Source organism: Leucopleurus acutus (assembly GCF_964270905.1).
Source record: "Leucopleurus acutus genome assembly, chromosome: 19".
NCBI lineage: Eukaryota > Metazoa > Chordata > Mammalia > Artiodactyla > Delphinidae > Leucopleurus > Leucopleurus acutus.
Window position 1 is genome coordinate 59,644,544 of NC_139161.1, and position 22,827 is coordinate 59,667,370.

At 63.2% G+C, this 22,827-nt stretch overlaps 1 protein-coding gene across 1 annotated transcript in view; it reads right to left on the reverse strand.

Annotated features, from left to right (window-relative positions):
- Positions 1–22,827, reverse strand: part of MYO15A (myosin XVA) — a gene marked incomplete at its 5' end in the record, with an annotated part of 50,233 nt that overhangs the window by 22,062 nt on the left and 5,344 nt on the right. The window contains 36 exons of the mRNA XM_082861641.1: positions 197–329; positions 421–601; positions 759–836; positions 909–976; positions 1,176–1,296; positions 1,795–1,889; positions 1,999–2,159; positions 2,387–2,575; positions 2,771–2,843; positions 3,110–3,291; positions 4,636–4,871; positions 5,296–5,391; positions 5,810–5,940; positions 6,018–6,099; positions 6,902–6,986; positions 7,496–7,671; positions 7,994–8,111; positions 9,119–9,243; positions 9,379–9,424; positions 9,541–9,689; positions 10,230–10,307; positions 10,979–11,104; positions 11,592–11,723; positions 12,085–12,180; positions 13,113–13,236; positions 13,324–13,382; positions 13,945–14,058; positions 14,888–15,049; positions 15,578–15,691; positions 16,595–16,658; positions 16,737–16,840; positions 20,519–20,609; positions 20,737–20,811; positions 21,143–21,252; positions 21,843–21,906; positions 22,441–22,523. Coding sequence (XP_082717767.1) covers positions 197–329; positions 421–601; positions 759–836; positions 909–976; positions 1,176–1,296; positions 1,795–1,889; positions 1,999–2,159; positions 2,387–2,575; positions 2,771–2,843; positions 3,110–3,291; positions 4,636–4,871; positions 5,296–5,391; positions 5,810–5,940; positions 6,018–6,099; positions 6,902–6,986; positions 7,496–7,671; positions 7,994–8,111; positions 9,119–9,243; positions 9,379–9,424; positions 9,541–9,689; positions 10,230–10,307; positions 10,979–11,104; positions 11,592–11,723; positions 12,085–12,180; positions 13,113–13,236; positions 13,324–13,382; positions 13,945–14,058; positions 14,888–15,049; positions 15,578–15,691; positions 16,595–16,658; positions 16,737–16,840; positions 20,519–20,609; positions 20,737–20,811; positions 21,143–21,252; positions 21,843–21,906; positions 22,441–22,523 — 4,121 coding nt within the window. The remainder of the gene's footprint in view (positions 1–196; positions 330–420; positions 602–758; positions 837–908; positions 977–1,175; positions 1,297–1,794; positions 1,890–1,998; positions 2,160–2,386; positions 2,576–2,770; positions 2,844–3,109; positions 3,292–4,635; positions 4,872–5,295; positions 5,392–5,809; positions 5,941–6,017; positions 6,100–6,901; positions 6,987–7,495; positions 7,672–7,993; positions 8,112–9,118; positions 9,244–9,378; positions 9,425–9,540; positions 9,690–10,229; positions 10,308–10,978; positions 11,105–11,591; positions 11,724–12,084; positions 12,181–13,112; positions 13,237–13,323; positions 13,383–13,944; positions 14,059–14,887; positions 15,050–15,577; positions 15,692–16,594; positions 16,659–16,736; positions 16,841–20,518; positions 20,610–20,736; positions 20,812–21,142; positions 21,253–21,842; positions 21,907–22,440; positions 22,524–22,827) is intronic.

Here is a 22,827-nt window from a genome sequence, read left to right on the forward strand (position 1 = left end):
ACACCCTAGAGAGCGGTCCTGGCCTCCCTCTGCCCGGGTGGCTCATCTGGACCACCTGTGTGAACACACTCACTCCCTAAAAGTTGCTGGGCGGGGGGGCTGCGAACCCAGCAGATGGGCACATGGGTGGTGGCTGCGCAGGCCCGTGGGGAGGCCGCCGTCCGGATGGCTGGAGGGCTGGGGAGGCCAGGCTGACCTGAAGGCTTCGGGCCGGCCTCCCCGGGGCGGCTGCTGGTGTTGCCTGACGATGTCCTTGATCTGCTGCGTGGGCTGCGGGAAGTGCTCCGAGTTGAGGGTCGAGGACCGGACCAGCTCTAGGCTGGGCGAAGCTGCGGCAGGGGCACGGGGGCACAGGTGAGAGTGCCCTCCCAGCCCCGCCCCGGGAAGTGGGAGGCCCCCCGGCCGGGGGAGGACACTCACTGGATTCTGGAGGCGCCCGGTCCTGAGCTAGAATGGGGACGGCCACGGGCTTGGTGGGGGGCCTTGGGGCCTTGACCAGAGGAGCGGGAGCCACAGGCTTTGGAGCGCAGCGCAAGAGCACGGGCTTGGCCGGGAGTCCGGTGCCTACGAACTTCGGCCGGGCCTCTGGCGCTATGGGTTTCTGTGGAGAGCAGGGTGTGGGGTGGACTTCCCGGGACACATCAGTCTGCTCTCAGGGACCCCACGTCTGCCCAAGAGGGGTTGAGGGGGCTCCTGGCTCAGAGAGGCGCAGCGATGCCCCAGGGCACCACAGCACTCACCTGGGGAACCAGACTCACCTCCGGGGGCGATGGCCTTGGGCTGGGACTCAGGGGCTGCTGCTGGAGCGCCATGGCCTGCAGGGTCATCTCCCGGGCCTGGGGAGAGTAGCGGTGGTGAGTGGGCAGGCCCAGGCTCCGCCCCCCGCAGCCCCCAAGCCCGGCACTCACCAGCAGCACAGCCTGCTTGCGGATGAAGGCCTGCTGCAGGGCCAACGTGGAGGCGTCCAGGCCTGGAACTGCAGGGGGGCCGTGTCAGGGGACGTGGATCCAGAGGCTTGGGAGATGGGGGGGATTCCCTACCGTGCCTGCCCCTCCTCCGCCGGCTCAACCTCTCCCCACGGCCGAGGCTGCCTCTGTTCTAGGGCCAGAGCAGCCCTGAGAACCGAGGGGCTCCACCCTGCCCGACCCTGGCACCGACCGGGGGCAGCCACTGACTTAGCTTTGGCCTTGGCTCTGGAGGTCTCCGGGGGCCGCCTTTGCTGCCGCTACCGCCATCTCCGCCAGGCTGGCCTCCCCCTTTCATGCGGTGGGCAATGGCTGTTGGCTTCTCCAGGTCCTGGGGGCGGGGGCAGGCGGCTCCAGTGGCTGCCCCAGCGCCGCGCTCCCCAGCTTCCAAGGCCACAGGCGCCTGACACCGCCACCGCCTGTGTCCCGGGGCCTCCCACCGGCCAGCATCTGCTGCGTGCCCGCCCTCTGCCCACACGGCACCCCGGTCAGGCCTCCGGCAACCTTGCGAGCCCCAACCCACCCCTTCCACAGGGGAGCAAACTGAGGCTCAAAGGGGCTGCGCCCTGCTCAGGGCTTCACGTTGTGCCTTGGAGGGGCTCTGGGAGTTCCCAGGGTGAGCAAGGGTGCCCGGGGGCCCGCTCCCAGTGTGTCCGGGACCCCCAGCTGCGGGTCCTTCCGAGCACCTCTAGCTGTAAGGACACCCTCATCCTTTGCTTGACCCCCAGCAGAGCTCCAGAGAGGACACGCCACCCCAGACCCTGGCTGAGAGCGGCTCCTGTGTGCACACGCCGTGCTGGGGTCTGCAAATGCCCTGCTGCATCCCTACCGCATCCCCGTAGGACAGCACGGGGTCGAAGAGGCTATCCAGGTAGCAGTCCAGTCCTTTGTGGGCCACAGCGGGCTCCCCAAGGCTGTCCGAGTCTGGCGGGGTTGGGGGACACAAAAGTCAAGTCCTTTTCTCCTGCTGATGACCACTCCCGGCTCCCAGGCTCCCCCCCACCACCAGAGACAGCGGCCACTGCTGGTCGACCTTGGTGGGTCGCTGTCCCTCTCTGGGCCTCAATCTCCCCATTTGTACCGTCCTCATTGTGGCTGCAGTACCCATCGGAGTTGGCCACGACGGGCACGTGCCCCAGGGGCTGGGGCCTAGCGGGCGCGTCCTCGTCCGAGTCCCAGCTGTTTCCAAACACCCTGTGGGGATGGAGAACACAGAGCAGCTGACCCCCCAGAGACCCAGAGCCCTCCCAGAACCCCCGTTCTCTCCTGTGCCCCGGAACTGGCTGACTCTCTCCCTTTAAAGGCAGGGCCCTTTGGCGAGCCCCACCTCAGTGAGGACCTAGAAGCTCAAGTTCAGAATGCAGTCCCCCACCGCCAGCATCCAGGAGGGGGAGCCTTGTGCTAGGAGAGACCATCTCTACCTGGGACCTCCCCTGCCAGCCGTGGGCCCCTCTGCACCCACGATGAAGTAGGCTTTCTGTCGCGGGAACTCCCTGAGTAGCTCGAGGTCCGACACCAGGTCCAACACGTAGTCGTGGCCGGCCAGCTCTGCCCACTGGACCCCCTTCTTCCTAGCCACCGTCCAGCCCCGCCAGCCGTCGGTCAGCCCCCTGGAGACAGCACGCGAAGGGCTGGGAGTAAGGGACAGACCGAGAGGTACCACCGGGGGAGACCCTGGGATGGGAGCCAGACACCACTCATGGCCGGAGTGGACCCTCCGGGGCTGGGGGCCTGGCCTCTCGTCCCTCCCTTCCTCCTTCCGAGGTGCACAGGGGTGCACTGGGTGGGGCATTCCAGGAGCCCACCTGTGCCTCAGAATGTCTCCAGCCACCTCTTCCCCCGTACTCCAGGAGTGCACCGGGCAGGAGAACTGGTCACCTGGGCGGCAGCGGGTGCAGGGCTCAGCCCGGAGCGTCTGCGGGCCAGTCCTGCGGCTCCCGTACTCTCGTCCTGGACCCTGAATTTGCATCTCACGGCCCTGGCTCCCCTCCCCGCTTCCAGGTCCAGCCGCCATGTGCCCACACACACTGACCTCTCTCCAGGGCTACATCCCGCAGGCCCCTCCCCAGCGCCTCCTAAGCCCAGGCTACTGGCGTCTGCTGACTCCGGCTGCCCCTCCGTGGGGCAGGGAGAGGGCAGCTCACCGTTGAAGCAGCCCACGTCCAGCGCCATTCCGGCCTTCTCCTGGGTTGCTTTCCACTCGAGCTGGGTCAGAGGGAAGGTGCGGGCAGCGCCAGAGCCCTGCTGTTGAGCCTGGCCCATGGCCTGCATGAGGCGATGTTGACAGACAGCCTGGAAGCCATTCCGCCCATAGTCAGACACAAACCTGATGGGTAGGAGTTGGCGCGAGGGTGAGGAGGGACCTGAGGCTGGCCGGCAGTGGGGGAAGGCCCCGAGGCTAGTCAGGGGGCCCAGGCCGGCCCAGAGCTCTGAGAGTGGTCTACAAATGATCTCGGGCAGCCCGGAGTTCCTGGGCTAAGCGGAAAGCGTCCAGGCCAGGGGTCCAAGGACGGCCAAAGCGGTTCCAGGTTGGCCCACCTAAGCTTGTTGGAGCAAAATGTCACTGCCAGGGTAGGGGCTGCAGGGGGTGTGGGCAAAGACCTGGCCTCTGGGCACTCCCTCTGTTCCCTCACCAGGCCACCCCGGGCGGTCATCCGCCCTCTCTGAGCCTGCTTCCAAGTTCACAGAGACGGCCGTGAGGGTTCAACCTGACCCAGGACCAACCAGCCTGATCCCTGGCAGTGGCGGGCACTCCTTGTGCCGGGCTCCCTGCCCCCTCCCCACCGCTGGCAGCCTGGCCAGGAGCACCAGAGGAGCAGGCAGACAGCGGCTGCCAGAGGGAAGCTAGAGCCGTGCCCACGGGAAGCCCAGCAGGCAGGTAGTGGCCCTGCCCCCGGCACAGATTCCCAGGGCGGGCCAAGGGAGCTGCCCCTACTGCACACGGCTCTGGGGAGCTCTGCACGCTCTGTAGTTCACAGTTACCCTGTGAGGTGGGTCCTGTTACCATCCCCAATTTCCAGATGAGGAAAGAGGCTCAGAGACGGGCAGTGACTTGGCCCCGGTCACACAGCAACTAAGTGTCAGAACTACGATGCTGCCCAGGGCCTGCTTGAGCTCCTTCCCTTGCAGATCATTCATATCACCCAGCACAGTGACAGCAACATCACCATCATCTCATCAAGACCAGGATGCTGACAACGGCTCCACGCACGCAGCAGGCTACACTTACCGTGAGCCTGGGTCTGTTCTAAGCACTTCACACGTGTTTGCACATTTAATCCTCACACAGCCTACTACGGAGGTACTCTTATCAGCCCCGTTTTATAGGAGAGGAAACAGGCTCAGAGAGATTAAGTAACTTGCCCAAGGTCACACAGGTCATACGCGGCTGAGCTGGGATTTGAACACAGACTGTCGCAGTCTATACTCCTAACCATACCGCTACACCCCGCCCCCCAAGATGTGAGAGGTCAGCGCCTCTCTTCCAAATTCCCCGCACCCTGGGCTGGCTACCTCCGAGTTCCAGAAGCCCTGTATCCCGCCTCACCCAACTTCTGCCCTCTGCAGTGAAGCCCCGGGCCAGCCCCCAAGCCTGAGCTTCCAAGGACCGAGCCTCCCTCCTGGCCCAGCCTGACCTGGCGTCCGCCCCGGGCCCCCCAGCTCCACTCACTTGAGCAGGTACTTGTCGAGGCGCGGGGAAGGCGCAAAGCCGCTGAGGCAGGCGGCCAGCAGGAGCCAGCCCCGCTCAGCGTTGTGGGCACTGGGGTTCCGCCACACCTGGTTGGCCAGCTGCGCCAGGATCTCATCCCGCAGCTCGGGCACCGCCAGCCCTTTCTGCACGATGTAGTTCCCGAAGACGTGGTCCTGGGCTCCGTGCAGCTGGGGGTCGCCCATGAAACGCAGGATCTGGCCACAAACAGACTCTCCTGGGCTTCTCGGAGGGCTGTTCCCGCCAGGTCCCCACCCCCACCCCACATCCCTCTCGTGTCCTTCCCATGTCCCCCTGCCCATATGAAAGTCCCCCATGTTACAGTGTAATAGCCATACCCTGGGCCAGGTGACCCAGCCTTTGGGAAAAATCAAGATTCTCCTGCTCACGAACCTTCCATAGCCCCAGCCCCTCCCCGCACCCCCGGCCTCCAGGAGGCCCCTCACCTCCTGCACGTTCCACGCCCCAGAAGGTACTTTCTAACATGCATATCCGACCACATCCCTCCCAGGCTCATGGCTTGGGCTAGTAGAGGGTCCAGGAGGGCGGGGCGAGGGGCCTCGCCGTCTGGCCTCGGGGACAGTGGCTATGAATTCGAAGGTGGTCTAGGCAGACCCGTACCAGCTTGAAGATGCCCACGGCCTCTGCATGATGCTCCGCCGGCAGCCGTGTGAGGGGCGTCCGCAGGGGCGCTGCCAGCATCCCGAAGGCAGGTTCCTGGGGGCACAGGGCAGGCACGTGGGCACAGAGCTGGGACAGACGGACGCGTCTGGGGCACACCAGCCTGGGAAACGCAGGTCCCCAGTGTGCAGACGGGTAACCGGCTTGCAGAGGGGCAGACACCAGCATCTCGGTGACAGAGCCCCCACGAGGCCCCCTCGGGGCAGGAAATGAGGAGCAGGGACGACGCGCTATGGATCCACTGCTCGCTACATTTCTGAAATGTTTCCAAACAGCCACCTCCCGAGCCCCCGAGGGCCCTCCACCGCTCTCCAGCGCCCCTGGAGACCCCGGCCTCCTCATGACACAGACCCAGCCACTGAAAGGCTCATCCCTGATCCCACCGCGGGTGGCCAGGAGCCAGCCCCAGGCTGAGGACAGTGCCAGTTCTAACTGGGCCCCTGCCAGCCCTTACCTTGAAGTGGCACCGGACAAACTTGGCCATGGGGTAGTTGTTGATATCCAGGGGCAGCGTGACCCGGGGCTCAGCCTGAAGCCGGGGAGTCCGCACGGGGGCCACCCGGGGCATCTGGCCCGGCCTGAGGCCTGTGGACAGAGGAGGCCATGAGGGGCCCAGTCCCCTCGCGCACCCGCTCCCACCACACCGCCTGGCGCCGATGTACCTGCCACCGCTCGCAAGAGCCCAGCCAGCTCCCCCGGGACCTCCAGGTGCCCCACAGCCACCACCTGTCGCTTGCTCAGCTCCTGGGGGGACGGCACAGGGTGAGGAAACAGGCCTGCTGCTCCCCCCCCCCGCCGGCCTCCTTTCCTGTCCCCTGCGGCCACCCGGACCCCGCACCCACCTCCTGCCCCCGTAGCCGCACCTCCGCCACCCAGAGCCTCCACTCCGCCCTCGGCTGCAGGAGAGCAGATGGTCAGGGTGGGCAGCGGCGGGCAGAGGCGATGGCCCCAGGCCCACCTCACAGACGGGGGGCAGAGGCGCGGCCAGAGAAACGGGGTGTGGGAAAAGACAGCGAGGGAGACACAGGCAGAGGGCACAGAGTGACACTTTGGGAGGGAGAGACGCACAGGATTTCTGGGAAGTACCGGAGAGACGTGTGACAGGGCCCCTCCCCGGCGCCCACAGAACCTCCAGTAGAGGCGCAGCTCCTCGGGGCTTTGGGGTCATGTCTGTCTGTCTGGCAGTGGGTTATACAACAATAAGCTGAGACTGGCACGAAGGCGAGAGCACCACCAGAGCCGGTGCTGCTCAGGTCGCCAAATTCTAATCAGGCCCGGTTACTGGGGCCCCTGCTGCGAGCCCCGCACTAGCCACACCCTTCCCATGCAGCCTCTCTTTCAACTCCCTGCACATCCCCAAGGGGTGGGTGGGGAGATCGCGGCTACAGAGGGCCCAGTGGGGATTTGAACCCAAGCCCGCCCCGGCCAAGTCTCCGCCTGGGGGCCAAGTGCTTCCTCCCCGTTCCTGCTGCCCCACCCCCACCCCCGGAGCCCAACGGGGCAGGCCTGGCTCCTGGGAGGAGGGCGAGGGGCAGGCCTGCAGCACCTTGAGGTGACGCTGGTGGCTTGTACACGTGTGCACCAGGGCCCGGAACTTCACCAGACGCCTCCTCATCTGCTGATACCGCTGCCTGGGGGGGCAGAGGAAAGAAGGGTCTGGGTAGGGGGGTTTCGGGGCAGGGGTCATGAGTGACCAAGGGGCAGAGATGCCCACACCCGCCTTGCTTGGCTATCAGTGCCCACACTTCACTCCGGGGCCCTCTGCACAAAGGGAAACAATCTCGGAAAGGGGCAGTGACCTGGCCAAGGTCACACGACAACCTGAGTGGCAGGACCTGGATTAAACCGTCTGGACCACGTACCTCCAATCAGGTTGTAGTCCCAGGATATGGGACATGCCGGGGAGGGGGGGGCCCTCTTGGCTGGAGGGATTCCCACCCACCAGTCACAAGGACCAGGGGGTGGGAGGGAAGGACATCCAAAAGCAGAGAAACAGAGAGTCTGATCACCGTTCCTGCAGAGGCCCTACTCTCAGCTTGCATGCCTCCAGGAACAGGGAGCTCACTACCCAAGTTCAGGCTCGGCCTTCCCAGAGCCTGGCCGTTGGACTCCAGGGAGTCCTGCCCTCTCTGGGCCACACCTGGCCAGGTAGCCACGGGCCCGGCTCTGGAGCAAGATGATCTTGCGGCGCAGGGAGCGGAAACGCCGCTGAATGAAGAAGCCGCGGAGGCAGCGCTGCAGCGTGAGGGCTGCCCGGTTCAGGACGTGCTCCCGCATGCCCTCCAGCAGCTGGTGCAGGTGCTCCTTCAGGAACAGCTGAGGGCAGGAGGCAAGGACTGAGGCAGGGGAAGGCCATGTGACTGCCTGGAGGCCCCTCCCTCCCCAGAAGTCCATGGAGGCAGACAGACAAGGCAGCCCTGGAGTAGGCTGAAGGATGTGCTGGGTCTGGAGAGGCGGGGGAAGGCGGGATGGTGAATTAGGCAGTGGGGACAGCCGGGAAAAGTCCGGAGGCAGGATAAGCATCCATTTGCCAGCTCGACTGGATGGCCTCTGGGACAGTAGCCTGCAGCCTGAGTGCTTCTGAGCCCACAGGCTCCAGCCGTGGGGCACCCAGGGGCTGAGTGCCGGTAGGACTCACCTTGCTGACGCCGACGCGGTACATGTTTGGCGTGACCGTGCACAGGCGGCTCAGCACGGACACACACATGTCCCCAGTGGCTGGCAGGTTGCGCTGGAGGGACACTAGACAGCGGTACCTGCAGGGCCCAAACCCAGCGTGGGTCTATGGGACCCACCCGGTCAGCCCCCGTCTCCCGGAAGCCCGAGTCCCAGCAGTGCCTCTACTCATTGTGTCTTCTAACCAGAAAAGGGCTTTCTGTCCTCAAGACTCTGCTGAGGTGGCGCAGTGGTTAAGAATCCACCTGCCAATACAGGGGACATGGGTTCGATCCCTGGTCCGGGAAGATCCCACGTGCCGCGGAGCAACTAAGTCCATGCGCCACAACTACTGAAGCCCGCGCGCCTAAAGCCCGTGCTCCGCACCACAATGAGAAGTCCATGCTCTGCAACGAAGGGTAGCCCCGCTCACCGTAACTAGAGAAAGCCCACGCGCAGCAATGAAGACCCAACACAGCCAAAGATAAATAAATAAATAAATAAGTAAAATTAAATAGAATAAAAGAGGCCTTAAAAGTAAGCTCAGGGCTTCCCTTGTGGCTCAGTGGTTGGGAGTCCGCCTGCCGATGCAGGGGACACGGGTTCGTGCCCCGGTCCGGGAGGATCCCACATGCTGCGGAGCGGCTGGGCCCGTGAGCCATGGCCGCTGAGCCTGCGCGTCCGGAGCCTGTGCTCCGCAGCGGGAAAGGCCACAACAGTGAGAGGCCCGCGTACCTCAAAAAAAAAAAAAAAAAAAAAGTAAACTCAGAAATTATGAAAATTAAAAAAAAAAATCCTGAGCAGCCCTAAAACTGTAATAAATTCTTTCAGTAGAATAAGGTGATTTACCGCCATCTGCTGGAAACTTGTCAAAATAACTATTAAAATTACTACTCTTTAGAATCCACACACACAGAATAAAGCTATGAAAAAATACAAAACAGTAAATACATGTTCCACATAACAGCTGGCACGTGCTGGTCTCGTGTACTGCATAATCTGAGCAACACTGCGTGGCAAGCCCTATTCATCCTGGGTTGCGTAATCCTAGGGCCACGGTGGGCTGGGAAGGGGTCTCTGGAGCTCAGAACCACCCTGACCGAGGTACCTGTCGATGAACGCCTGGAAGGGCAGCCGCACCGGAAAGCCCTCCTTGCGGATCCGCACAGTCTCCAGCACCCCCGAATAGCGTAGCTGGGCCATCACCACATCTGGCTCAAAGAGGCCTGGCTCCTGGGGGAAGGCTCAGATAGGGAGCCTGCACATCGGCCCAACAGATGGAGGGCCAGAGAGGCAAAGCCACTCACCCAAGGTCACACAGCATGGGGAGAGGACTTGGCTCCCCCAGGGACCTCAACCATCACATACCTTCTTGTGGTTGGGCTTCAGGCACCTGACGAACAAGGGGTTACACCTGGGCAGGGGCGGGAGGAGGGCAGTGTGAGGCCCCAGAGAAGGAGGGTGCTTACCCCTGAGGGTCACAGGGTGGGTCAGAGGTGAGGCTGGGTGCCGCGCCCCTCCCACGCCCACCTCTCCATCTTTTCCACCAGATCCAGGAGCGACTGCTGGAACTTAGCGGCCACCGTGTGCGCCTTGTAGAGCCGGGTGACGGAGCTGCTCTTGCCCAGGCGCTGAGGGGCAGCCTGCGGGGCATGGCTGGAGAAGAGGTGTGCCACCACCTGGGCCAGTCAGCAGTCAAGGCGCGGGAGACGGGAGACAGGGATGGGGAGAGACCCAGAGGCAGAAACGAGAGAGAGAGAGAGAGAGAGAGAGAGAGAGAGAGAGAGAGAGAGAGAGAGAGGGAGAGAGAGAGACAGGGAAAGAACAAAAGGCAGAGGGGTCAGAAAAGTGACCCGCTGGCCCCCTGTCCTCTCTGTGAGGCCGTGTCCTCCCAGCTGGCATACCTCTCAAGCGAGGGTGCTCAGCACCTTCCAAGGGGCCCGCCCGTGGCTGGGGAACACACGGGCACTGACTCCGTGCCTGGCCCCGAGGTGGCCTGTTACCGACCTGGCCGTGAACTCTGGCAATGTCCTCAGGGGGAGGGTGCCCGTTCGACAGAGGGGAAAGTGGAGGCCGAGAAGGTGTGGGGATGGAAGAACCGCTCAGGGAGGGACGGGGTGGGGTGAGCCAGAGGCAGGACCGGGCTGGGAGAGGGGCCTAACGGTGGGCTGAGTGCTCTGGCTGCGGGAGGCTGGGGTGGCGAGGTGAGGCCCGCTCACCCGTGTCCGGCTCCGCACAAACAGGTCCAGCACATCCTGGCGCACCTGGTCATGGTTCTTGTCCAGGAACTTGTGCACCTGGAAAGGGGGAGGGGCGGGGCAGCTCGGGCTGGACCCCACTCCCACCCCACGCAGCCCCGGGGTGCGTCAGCCTGCCTTCTCCCCTCCTCCCCCCTCCTCCTGACGGTGGGTCAGGGGCTCACAGCCCCAGGTGACCCTGGCCCTGCCCCTCCAGGCCTCGGCCTCCCTGTCTATCCTAGGAGGGACGGGCCCCTCCCCCTGCTCTGGTCCCCTCCCCTCCTGCCCCACTAGCCTCTCCACCCCCAGGGCACGGGCAATAGCCACAGCTTCACGTGACCAGTCCACGTCTTGGCCCCATCCTCAGTGAGGACACTGCCCTGTGCCCATTCTACGGATGAGGAAAACGAGGCCCAGCGGGGACAGAGGCTCAAAATCCTGGCCTGAGACGGCTCCAGGGCAGGAATGAGCAGAGGTGACAGTGGTGACAGTGACCGCTGCTGGGGGCTCCTTCTCATCACACCCACCCTGGCCCTGGACTTCTCTCACTTGCCCCGTGAGACGGGCACTATTATCATCCCCACTTTCCAGAGAAGGACGCTGAGGCTCAGAGAGGTAAAGTGACTTGGCCAAGGTCACACAGCTGAGGATCAGCAGGGCCGAAACGGGAACAGGTGCCAGTGTCTCCAGTGGCGGGGAAGGGCGCTGGAGGCCACGGGTCTGGGTCTCACCTGGTAGGTGACTCTGCCCGCGTAGTGCTTGATGGTGAACTCAGGCAGCGGCATCTTGGGTCTGGAGTAGAGCGGGTTGGCGCCGTGGTGGTAGTGGCACTTCTGCAGAAACGTGTGGTCTGTGGCCTGGGGGCAGGCAGCGGTCAGTGGGTGGACAGGGGCCCGGCATCCCATTTCTCACCTAGTGGCAAATTCTCCAGCCCTGACTGATCCCCAGCGAGCACCGGGGAGGGGGAACAAGTCCCCTCTGCCCCCGGCTGCCCACTGCTCGGGCTGGGGTGGCCTAAGTGGACCCTGAAGACGGGTGTGCTCCCAGCTGCCCCCCATCCAGCTCAGCTGTCTCTGCACGCTCTAGTCCCACTGCCCAGAGCACCCATCCCACCCCTGTGTTTTCCAATCGGAATCTGAGGCCCAAGCACAAGGTCACCTCCTCCTGGAAGCCTTCTATGACTTCCCAGGCTGGTGCAGCCCCTTGTCCCGAGCCCCCATCCAGCCTCAGTCACCCCAGGTTTGAATGGCAGGTTGGGAGTCCTGAGCTTCCGACCCCACGCCAGAGCAGAGAGGAATGCAGGACACGAGGCTCAGGGACGTCCAGCGTCCTGAACAAGCTCACCTGGGGGAAGCAGCACTGGTCGTCGAGGATGCGCAGGATGCCATAGGGCTTCAGCGAGATGAGGCTGATGCAGGGCTGATTGTCGGCGAAGGTGATCTCCTGCCAGTCCATCTGCTCGCGGATGTACTCCTCCTGCAGGCGGCGGGCCTCTGCCTCCGAGCCCCGGGCCCCTCCCAGCCCGTCCCCCAGGCGGACGCCATCCAGGGGCCTGGCCAGGGCACCTCTGCGTGCACGCCTCCCAGCCCAGGGAGCTCACTCCCCAGCGGGGCCACACGAACAACCTCCTCCGGGCCCTGCTCCTCCCCCGGCCTGGAACAGCCCTGCCAAGGGTGAGGAGGACCCCCAAGGGGCTCTTCTCTGCGCTCAGCACCCCCGCACCTGCCCCTCCACAACACAGGCTTTCGCGTGTGCTGGTTCCCAGCACAACCCATCTGCCTCCAAGGAAGCCCAGCGGCCAGCGGGGACGGGACAGAGCGTGACGGAGGACTCTCACCTGCTCCTCCTGGAAGACAATCTTGTTGAAGAGGTACTGGAGGCTCTCGTTTGCATAGTTGATGCAGAGCTGCTCGAAGCTGTTGAAGCTCAGGTCCTGCCGGGCGTGTGGTGAGGCTGGGCCCGGCCCCTCCGTGGCCAGCAGCCCGTCCGTCCCGCCCAGGGCCTGCCCCCCGCCCCCCCCCCCAGCCCCCGCCGTGCGGACTCATCCCTGCCTTCCGCCGTTTCAGCAAACTGGAGCCCCGCCCACAGACCCCCTGCCCAGAACCCTCGGTGGCTCCGACTGCGCACGGGTGAGAACCTGACGGTCCCATGCAAGGTGGCACATGCAGTGTCTGAAGCCCCAGGCTCTGGAACCTTCTGCCTACGTGCCAATCCTGGCTCTGCCACTTTCTAAGCCCCCCATGCCTGAGTGTCCCCACCTGTAAAATGGGGATAACGACAGTGCCCACCTCACGGGGTGGTTGTAAGGATTAAGTGAACTGATACGCAAAGCGCTTAGAACGTCAGCTGGCACACAACAGGGGCCACGGGAGCCGCAGCTGCCACTTCTGTTATTCTGATCTTGCCTGTCTCTCTCCATGCCCCCCACCCTAACCGCCCAGATGACTTCCACCTCCCCGGACACCACGGCCCACACCTCTGAGCCTCCACATAGGCTGTTCCCTCCACCTCAAATGCCTTGGCTGGTTTGTAAGGAATGAGCTCAGGACGTCTCCTCCACCTCCAGGAAACCTTACCTGATGCCCGCCCAGCTAGGGTTCTGCTCCAGGCTCCCCCAGCGCCAGGCTGCCTCTGTTACAGCTCTGACCACATGTGTTCGTCAGTGTTCGTCCTCATCCCACCCAGTCCCTCCTGGAAGCGCCCCGAGGTCGGGGCCCAGGTCTGGTTCTTTCTGGGGTCCCTGGTGCTGCCCACAGGGCCTGGCGCCCGGAGGCCCCAGGGAGTGCTTGTGGGCGAGCGGAGGGAGATAATCATAGGAGAGGGCCCTGAACAGATGATGGTGAGAGAGCGCCCCCGGGGTCCCACCTCGAAGCCATAGATGTCCAGGATGGCGATGGACAGCGCGTCCTGCTGCGGGGATACCAGCGCGTTGACCCTGGCGATGAGCCAGCTAAAAAGCAGCGCGTACAGGACCTTGGCGATGGCATCCCTGGAGCAGAGATGGTGTTTGGGGGGAGGTGGCAGGCACAGTGAGGGGGCGGGGCACCTGGGGCTCAGGCGGGAGGTGTGGCCTCACCTGGCATCCACGGCGCTCTCCACGGTCAGGGGGGTGAAGATCTTCTCTCGCATTGTCTCCTGCGGGGGATGCAGCCCCTGAGTGACAGCGGGTTGGCCACCACCTCCGGAAAGCCCCCAGAGGACTGGGGGTGGGGGGCGTGGGGAGGGGAGCCGGGGAGATGGTGTCCCAGGCACGAAGTCAGCCAGGGGCAGGACAGGCACCCTCGTCCCCCCTTCTGCCTGGCTTGCTGGTGGGACGAGGGCTGCCGGTCTGAGGGGGAGACAGAGGCAGAAGCAGACACAATGGTGACATCAGCCTGGGGAGGGGGGAGGGCAGGGGTGTGGCAGATACTGGCCCAGCCGGAGGTCAGGGACGGCTCCCTGGAGCAGAGGGTACCTGTGCTGGGCTTGAGGACCAGTAGGCGTGAAAAAGGGCACAGCACTCCAGGCAGAGGCCCGGAGACTGGTGCCAAATGCCTTTGGGGTCTGAGGTTACCCACCTCTGGGCTAGACGCAGAAGATGGACAGGCTGGGGAGGTGGGGGAGAGGGGCAGGGGGCCCACACAGGACGGGGCACAAAGCAGCTCCGTCCAGGGCTGGCAGGAGGCTTCGATAGCATACCCCGCACCCAGGGACTCACGGTCACTTTGAAGGTGATGGCCTTCTGCAGGCCCTCGGGGGAGACCTGCAGCAGCTCGGCCACGGCCTGGATCTCCCGGGCGCTCACCACCGAGGCAACCTCCTGTGCGTCTGTCTGCAAAACACCCACAGGAGTGCATTTTGGGCTAAATAAGCTTTTTATATGAGTTCCTATGAAAAACAGAAACAAACGAGAACAGCCAGGAAAATTCTAAACCAGAAGAGGAGTACAGGGGTCTCTGGAGATGGTAAAACATGAGGTTAGAATAATTAAAACGCTGCGGGGACAGACACACAGTTCGTAAACAGGTCAACGAAGCACAGTAAAAAAGTCAGGAGTTAGACACAAACGTACACGGGAATTCTCAGTATGGGATAAACACGTATTTCTCAAGTTGGGAGCCTGAGTCACTATCTAAACAAAAAAACAAGATCCCTACCTTGTACCGTACTAGAATAAATTCCTGAGGAACCAGAGATTTAAATGTTAAAAAAATAATCACAGAAACCATAAAAGGTCTTCAAACAATGGTAGGCAGAGGCTTTTATGATTTCGGAGAGACAGAGCTCTAAAATCATAAAAAGTCTGAAATTTCTATCAGACTTGATAAATGAAATACCTGAAAATAATTTTTTAAATCTGCATAGCAAAAAACCCCACCCAAAACCGAAACAGCAAAAAACCTGTAAACAATCAAAATATAAATGATAAACCAGAAAATGTATTTGCAATTCACCCTAGAGACAAAGGGCTGATTCCCTTAATATATACAAAGAGCTCTCATACGTCAATTAGAAAAAGACGAACAACCCCCAAAGCGGAGAAAGAGACCAAATGATCTGTGCTTCTGGCTGTGAGCGGCGGTATTTCAGCCAGTTCTTCAGCCTCCAGAGGACGCCCACGTCCCAAGGGAGCGGGCCGTGCGGCCGTGGTGTCCCCTCACCTCATACTTCTCAAAGTAGACGTTGCCCAGGTGCAGGATGGAGGCCAGGATGCGGAAGATGCTGTCCTGGTCCTCGGCGCTGAAGCCCAGCACCTCCATGGCGGCCAGCAGCCGGCGGAAGTCGTCCGCGTCGCTCTTCCCTGAGATCTCACAGTTCCCACCCTGGGCGAGGGCAGGGCAGGGGTCGGGGACCCTGGGTGGGGGCCAGGAGCCCTCAAGGTCCCTGCTCTGCCCCGGCCTGCAGCGTGGCCGGATATCCCGTTCTCTTTCCACTCCCGAGGGCCGGAGGCTCCGCGCAGGCACCGCACACCAGGCCCTGTGCTGAGGGCTTCGTGTACATTTCCCTCTTCTAATCCTCACACCCCCCTGCAAAGCGGGACTGTGCTGTCCCCATTTTACAGACGACAAAGTGAGGCTCTGGAAGGAAGTGTAGTTGCTCCAGCCCACTTAGTTCTATTCTGGGCTCCAGAAAAACAAAGAATCAGGTCGGCCTCCCCTACCCTGGCCTTGGACCCCAGAGACACCTGTCCCCCTTGCCACGATGAGACATCGCCAAGTCCAAACTCACCCTCCCAAACCTCCATCACCTTCGCTGGCCATCAGGACGCCACGACTTGGCTCTCTCGGCCCACGCGGAGTGATGGGGGGAGGGGACCAGGCCGAGGGCCCTCAGATGCCTGCTGCTCTCACCTGGTTCAGGTAGTAGTAGGTCTCGGCCTCCTGCAGGCTGAAGGCCTGCCGGAGCTGGGCGGGCAGCCCAGCCAGCAGCTCATAGAAGATGTGGTAGTTCCTCTCATTTTTGGCCTGTGGAGTGGGTTGGAGGCTGCAGAGAGGGGAGCCGCCGACCTAGGTGACCCCCAGACACACGTACAAGCCCAGCTATGCCCACACATACAAGTACACACACGGGCCTCAGGTGAGACCGGTGCCCCTGTGACGAGTGAGCCCCAGCCTGGCACTGGCGGGGGATTGGGGGGACCCTGGTGTGGTGGTGGGGCGGGGCTTTGGGCAGGATTTAACTCTGCTTGGAGAAATGAAAGAAAGGTGGCCCTTTTCACATGTGTACCAGCTACACAAGCCTCTGCACACGTGTGTCCACGGACCAGACGTGTACTCGCAGGGCCAGCCAGGGTGGTGGGCACAGACTGTGGCCAGGCCTCAAGCCAGACCCTTGGAACACAAAGGGGAACACGGCAGACAGAAGCCCCTGGCCTCGTGGGAGCCCACCTGCCGGCCAGGGGAGACAGACCCTCAGCAGAGCACCGTGAGTGGCGAGAAGCGCTCTGCAGAGAAACAATGCAGCCAAGGGGGTGGGCGGTGGTGGGGAGCGGGGGGCTGCATCTCTTCACCGGGGCCGCCTCCCTGGGGCGTGGCCTTTAGCGAAGACTTGGAGGAGGTGAGGGGTTCAACCACGCAGCTGTCTGCGGGAAGAGTGCTCCGGGTAGAAGGAACAGGCGCTGCGAAGGCCTTGTGGCGGGATGGGGCCAGGTGTGCCTCAGGGCCAAGGACGGGGGCGTGGGGGAGGGGAGGAGACGCGGCCACAGGCTCTCTCACACACACACACACACACACACACACACACACACACACACACACACACACACACACACACACACACACACACAGCCCGAGCCTCGTGCATCAGTTCAGCCAGGGGCCAGGCTCAGAGGGTCTGCACGTCCCACACCCAACCCCATCCTGACACACCTGAAACACGATCCTGGATTTCTCGAGCAGGTACTGCGAGGTTATGGCACCAGAAATCACGCTCCTGGAGAGGGAGCAGAGTCAGCTACGCTGGGCACCGTGCACGCAAGGCCCCGGGGCGGCTCCACCGCGGCCCACTCACCCTTCCAGAAAGATCTCCACAAACTTCCCAAAGCGGCTGGAGTTGTCATTCCTGACAGTTTTGGCGTTACCGAAGGACTCCAGGAGGGGTGTGGCCTCCAGGATCTGGGCGCCAGAGGAAGACTCGGGCATTGCGGGGAGCCCGCGGGGGGCCTCCCCAGGTCCCCCACCGCCCACCCCATGCCGCCCGCCCCGCACCGCACAAGCATGCGCACACGCACCCCCAATACCTTTATCTTCAGGAGCCGCCAGCACAGAGGAGGAGGGCGGGACAAGAACAGAAGCGGGTCACCCGCGGGACCCACCGGCTCCCCCCAGGACGCCGGGGGCCTCCGACCGCGGAGGTGGTGGCCGAGCCCTCCCGGCCCGCAGGCAGGAGAGCCGCCAGCTGAGAGCAAACCCCAGAGCCTCAGAGCCCCACATGTCTGGGCTCGGGGACCGTGGCATGGCCCGAGGTCGGGGGTCTGCCGGGCCTTCCTGCCAAAGGGCTCTGGGGGTGTTCTTGCCCCCCTCCCCAGCCACCACCGGCCGTGAGCCACCCAGTCTCCTGGAAAGGCCTCCTACCTGCCCCGCCTGGCTCCCTCCAGGGGTCCTCCGCAACCCTCGGGAGGTCCCGTCCCCCACCCCCGGCTCCCACCCCTCGGGCTCCAGGCCCTGCACGGCCCAGCCCCATCTCCTGTCCCCTCCCCACTCTGCCCAGCACTGCAGTGCCCTGACTGTGCCTGCGCCAGCCTCTGGGCACTGGCGCTCTGCCCCCCTGCGGCCCTCAGCCCTTCGTACGTCCTTGTCTCTCGCTAGAGCGTCAGCCCAACAGGCAGGACTCTGCGCACACGCCTGGCGTTCAGCACCCACACAGGACCTGGCAGTAGGAGGCTCTCAACAAACACCTGCTGCGGGGGCGGGAACCTCCCTGGTGGGCCAGTGGTTAGGACTCTGCGCTTCCACTGCAGGGGGTGTGGGTTCCATCCCTGGCTGGGGAACTAAGATCCCCACGTGCCGCACTATGCGGCCAAAACATACAAAAAAAAAAAAAAATCTGCTAAATGGATGAAATGGGGGATAGCACTTTATGAGAGCAGAGCCGCCAGGGTGTTGTAGCTAATCACAGCACCCACTTATTAAGCACCTACTGCATGCCAGACCTCTTGCCCCAATTAACAGCATCGTTAACAAGCCTACGAGGTAGGTGCTAATATCGCCCTTGCTTACAGATCAGGAAACTGAGGCTGGGAGAGGTGAGGCAGCGTGCTCGGGACTCCAGGGTCGGAAGGAGCGAGGGCCCAAAGCACCACAGCCCATGCTCGGCCATGTAAGCAGTGCTCTCTCTGGCTGCATCATTTCCTCAGGATAAACTCTTAGGGGAGAAGGAGGGGGCCCGGTGTGCACAGAAATGATACACTTTACCTTGGGGACGGTGCCAGTTCCCTCCACCTGCTCACCCACAGTGTCGCTCAGTCCCAGAAATACTGTGCCCACCGTACAGAGAGGCACAGGGGCCAGCCTGGGGGTGCTTAGGGAGTCAGGGTCCGCCTGGGCTTTGGCCTGCACTGTCCCTTAGCCTGGGTGCCCCTTGTGGGCACCTGGGGGTGGGTTCTCTCCTCTAGTGCCCAGCACAGGGCAGGGCGCACGGCCAGGGGTGGGAACATCTGGCCCCGTGGGGCCGTCCAGCCCAAGCCGCGGGTGCGCCGGTGCCTGTGCCCCGGGCTGAGCAGCATTCAGCCACCCCGAGCCCCTACCCCAGGGAACCCTTGTCTCGTTCCCAGCCCAGAGATGGAGCCTGTGGCCCAGACCTCGGCTGATCAAGGCACGCCTGGGTCCAGTGAGGACGCGAGGCCAAAACCAGTCCAACAGGAGGGAGCCCTGAGACCCCCTGGCCCGGTGGGCAGTGTGGGCCGTGGTGCTGTGGTATCATCGTGCTGACCACGGGAGACAGATGAGGACGATGTGCAAACGTGCGGGAGGGTGGGGCCGAGACAGGGGACGTCGTCTAAGACCCTGGACCCAGCCTTGCCTGAAACTGACCCTAGACCCAGACCGTCCGACTGCAGGAGCGGCTCAACGGCGGCCAGGAGCTGAGTCCACGGTCACCCCAGCCAGCAGGCGCATCTTCACAGCTCCTCTCTGCCTGGCCCAACCCCTCAGACCCAGCCACGTCCCGCGCCTCCGCCATCCTCCCCGACCCCTGCCGAGACAGCCCCCCGCCACGAACCTCAGACCCCAGCCCCTCCACCCCGTCACTCTGGGACACTGGGCAAGTCACTACCCTCCCAGGCCTCAGTTTTCCAGCTCCCAGGGCTGCCGCAAGGCTCTGGTGCTGACAGAGCAGAAGGTTCCCCACACACAGGGGGTGCCTGACGCACACGGCTGCCTGCCTACGCAGCCAGTCCTCCCAGGAGTCCACTATTAGAGGCTTGACCCCCGGCCTGGAGCAAAGGGATGATGTGGTTGGCCTCCAGGAGACCCAGGCTGGGATGGGAGGGGCTGGCAGGCCAAGGTCGGTATCAGAAGCAGCCTGCCAGGAAGTGACCTCTCCTGACCACAAAGCCCGGGCTGACCCCCTCCTCACCGAGGGCCCAGCAGCCCCTGCCCAGTGCCCCCAGATCACCTGCAGAGGTCGCCACCAGCTGGGACACTGTGGCCACTGCAAACCTCTGGAGGGGTGGGCCAGAGCCTGAGCTTCACGTTCTGGGGTCTGAGCTGGCGGGCCTCAGCCTCTGCCCCACCTCCCCTGAGCTCCAGGCTCCTGGCACATCTACCGTCTCCCACCACCTGCGCGTGGATGCCCCGCAGACCCTCAAGGGCACCTGCGTCCTCTCTCCATATTCTGCCCCTCAGCTGCTGGCTGCTCCTGTGACTCAGGCCGAATGCCTGGGGCCAGCTTGGGCGTCCCCTCTTACAGCCCCGTCTGGTCCCTCACCAAGTCCTGGAACCGCACCCAGGCCAGCTGTGCTCACCAACACCACTGTCACCTCTCTGGTTTGAGCCACCATCCTCCCTCGCCTGGACCACATGCTGCCCCTCTCCCGACCCAGCACACCACACCTGCTGGACCCCAGGGCCTTTGCACCTGCTCTTCCCCAGATGTCTGCAGGCCCCACTGCCTTGCCTTCTCAGCAGGACCTGCCCTGACCCCCACGCCTGAAATCGCAATCCCCAACATGCCCCATCCTCCCCCCATGCTTCCCTACAACTTACCCAGAATTTACCTGCCTATTTTCCTTTCTTTTTCCTACACTAGAACAAAATTCCCACAAGATGGGAACGTTTATCAGGCTGTGTTGCTGCTGCCTGCTCCCCAGAGCCTAGCCTGGGCCTGGCACACAGCAGGTCCTCGGGAAACCGTTACGGAGGTTCTGACGTTCTTGGATTCAGAGAACTCAGCTCTCTAGGCAAACCTCCAATGCTGCAGGCCCCAGCCAGGCCTTCTCAGTGCCTTCTCAGTGCCGCAGCCTCTCCTGACCCTACACTGGCCATCACACACATTCGGGCCTGTCCTGCCTCTTTCACGACCATGAATGTGAGGCCAGGCGGGAGGAGTGGACGACGCCCCCTGCCCATGTGGCCTCTGCTGGGGCCGCCCCAGGGGGCTGGAATGCAGAGCTGCAGGGGAAGGCAAGCAGGAGAGAACTCCCGGGAGGGGAGGCAGCAAGGGCCCCAAGTCCTACGAGGCCTCTCTGTGCAGCCCTGGGCTCGGCCGCCCATCCTCCAAGTGGGGCCACAGAGTCTTGCCTCTCAAGGAGCACGAGGGGCGCTGGGCTGAGGGCCCTGGGGGGACAGACGCACCTGCCGTGCGACGCCCCGTTTCTGGTTCATGGCCGCCAGGTAGCGCAGAATCAGCTTCGTGGCCTCAGTTTTTCCAGAGCCGCTCTCTCCGCTGACCGGCCAGAGGGGCAGAGTGAGCTCCAGCCTGTTCACGGCCTCTTCTGGGCGCTCCCCTGACCCCACCGTGACACAGGAAGACACGGGCAGGCCGGCCGGCCCCCAGCCCCTCCGCTGCTCACCTGATGATTATGCACTGGTTCTGTTTGGCATCGAGCATTTTGGCGAAGGCGAGATTTGCAATTGCAAAGAGGTGCCTGGAGAGACAGGCCACACACGTTCCTGGGCCAGGCCCTGCTGGGGCTCCCAAACCTCCCAGGGGATGGGCAGGGGACATCTCTGCCTAGCCGAGCAGCCAATCCTGCCAGACCCCACCCTTGGGGAATGCTCCCCGCAAGTCTCCCCGCCCAGGTCTGACCCACAGTGGCCTCCAGCCCACGGGGCTGTGGCCAGGCTCAGGGAGAGGCTGCCGGGCTCCCCACCACCACCCACCACCCACGGCTGAGGGGCAACCAGGGACTTGCCAAGCTCAGACAGGAACCCAGGAGACCCCGGGGAGGCCCCTCCCCCAGCCCTGGAGACACTCACGGGGAATTCTCGGCCAGGGCCCGCCCTCTGTACTGCTGCACCTGCTCCAGCCCGTAGATCCCAAACATCCGGTACGGGTTCACCGACACCAGGATGCTGCCGATGTATGTCTGCCGGGCAGACGGCGGCCTCAGGGCCCGTCTGTGTCCCTCCCTCCCCCACTCCTGGGAGCCGGGATCCCTGTCTCATGGGCACAGACGTCTGGCTGCCTGGCCCTGGCGTCTGCACCCTGGGCCCCCAGACAGCTTGGTGGGTCGTGCGCTCTGGCTGTGGAGTGTCAGGCACTGAACCAGGCTGAGGCTGGGAGGAGGGTGGACGCAAAGCCCCACAGCCACGACCCCACAAGGGTGCCCGCTTCCTTCATTCCTAGTTGGGGCCTGCCCCCTGCCTGTCCCCACCCCGGGCCCCAGGTGTATGGCTCCCAGGACTCTGGAAGCGTTACCCATCGGGCCCCTGGTGGGGGCCACACACTTCTGGGTTCCCTGTCTCAGGCCTCTGAGCCTCTATGTTTTAGGACTTTGGATTATAGCGCTCCCAGCTCTTGAATGCTGTGCGCAAATAGTAGAAACTCCAGGGTTCAAACCAGATGCCACAAGTCTGGGACGAGCAGGAGAAATCCACGCCTCCCACTGCAGCCCCAGGAGGCAGGGAGGCAGCTGCCCTCAGACCCAAGCCCAGGGGGGTCAGCCCCAGGCCTTACGTAGATGAGGTTCCGTTCAAATCTGGTCTTGAGGTTGGCCAGCACAGTGGTCTCCTGGAGGTCTCTGCGAGGAGATGGAGAGAGGCAGTCAGGGCCCACCTTCCCCTCAGGGTAGGGCCTTGGTCAGAAAAGCCTGCGTTCAAGTCCCGTCTCTGACACCAACCAACTGTGAGGCCTTGAGCAAGTTACTTAACCTCTCTGTGCCTCAGTTTTTCTATCCATCCAATGGGTATGATAATCACTGTTCCCACCTCGCTGGGGTGGGGGATGCTCTCAGGTAGCAAACGTGAAGGCTGTCACTGTGATTGGATAATGACATTGACCAGCATGACCCTCACGTCTGAGGCACCTCCAATGTGCCAGCACCCTCCCACCAACAGCCACCCCATAGCATCCTATGGGTGACACACTGAGGCAGAGAGGCTGAGTGTTTGCCCAGGTCCCAGCTAATAAGCACCCATCTGAATTACTGGGCCTTTGTGACACTGCCTGAGCCTCGCCTAACAGGGGAGGAAGCAGGCTCTGAAAATGTTCCAGGAGGTGAGGGGCACCCCGGTGGGAGGCGGTGACCACTCACCGACCCGCCACCCCCACTCACTCCAGCTGCGTCATGTCCTCCACGCCGTCCTCCCGGCGCTGCTCGCGGAGCCGTGTGGACGGCAGATTGCGGATGGAGTGCATCTGGGGAAGACAACCTGTGGTCAGCCAGCCAGAGGGTGCCTGCGCGTGGCCCCCCAGCTTGGACATGGCCAGGACCCACTGCCGTGTGGAGGAGGGACCCCTGAGGCCAGGCCGGCCGGGTCCTGTGGGCTGTCTGCCTCGGAATACAATGCTTAATTCCCAGGGACACGGCCGGCCTCAGCACTGCCCGTCTTCCCAAGGGTCCTGCCAGGGGCTGAGCACACGCACAGGGGCACTGCTCCCTCTGCCTGGCCAGAAGGCCTCCCACCTCACGTTCTCCCAGGCTGAACCCCAGGTCTGCCTA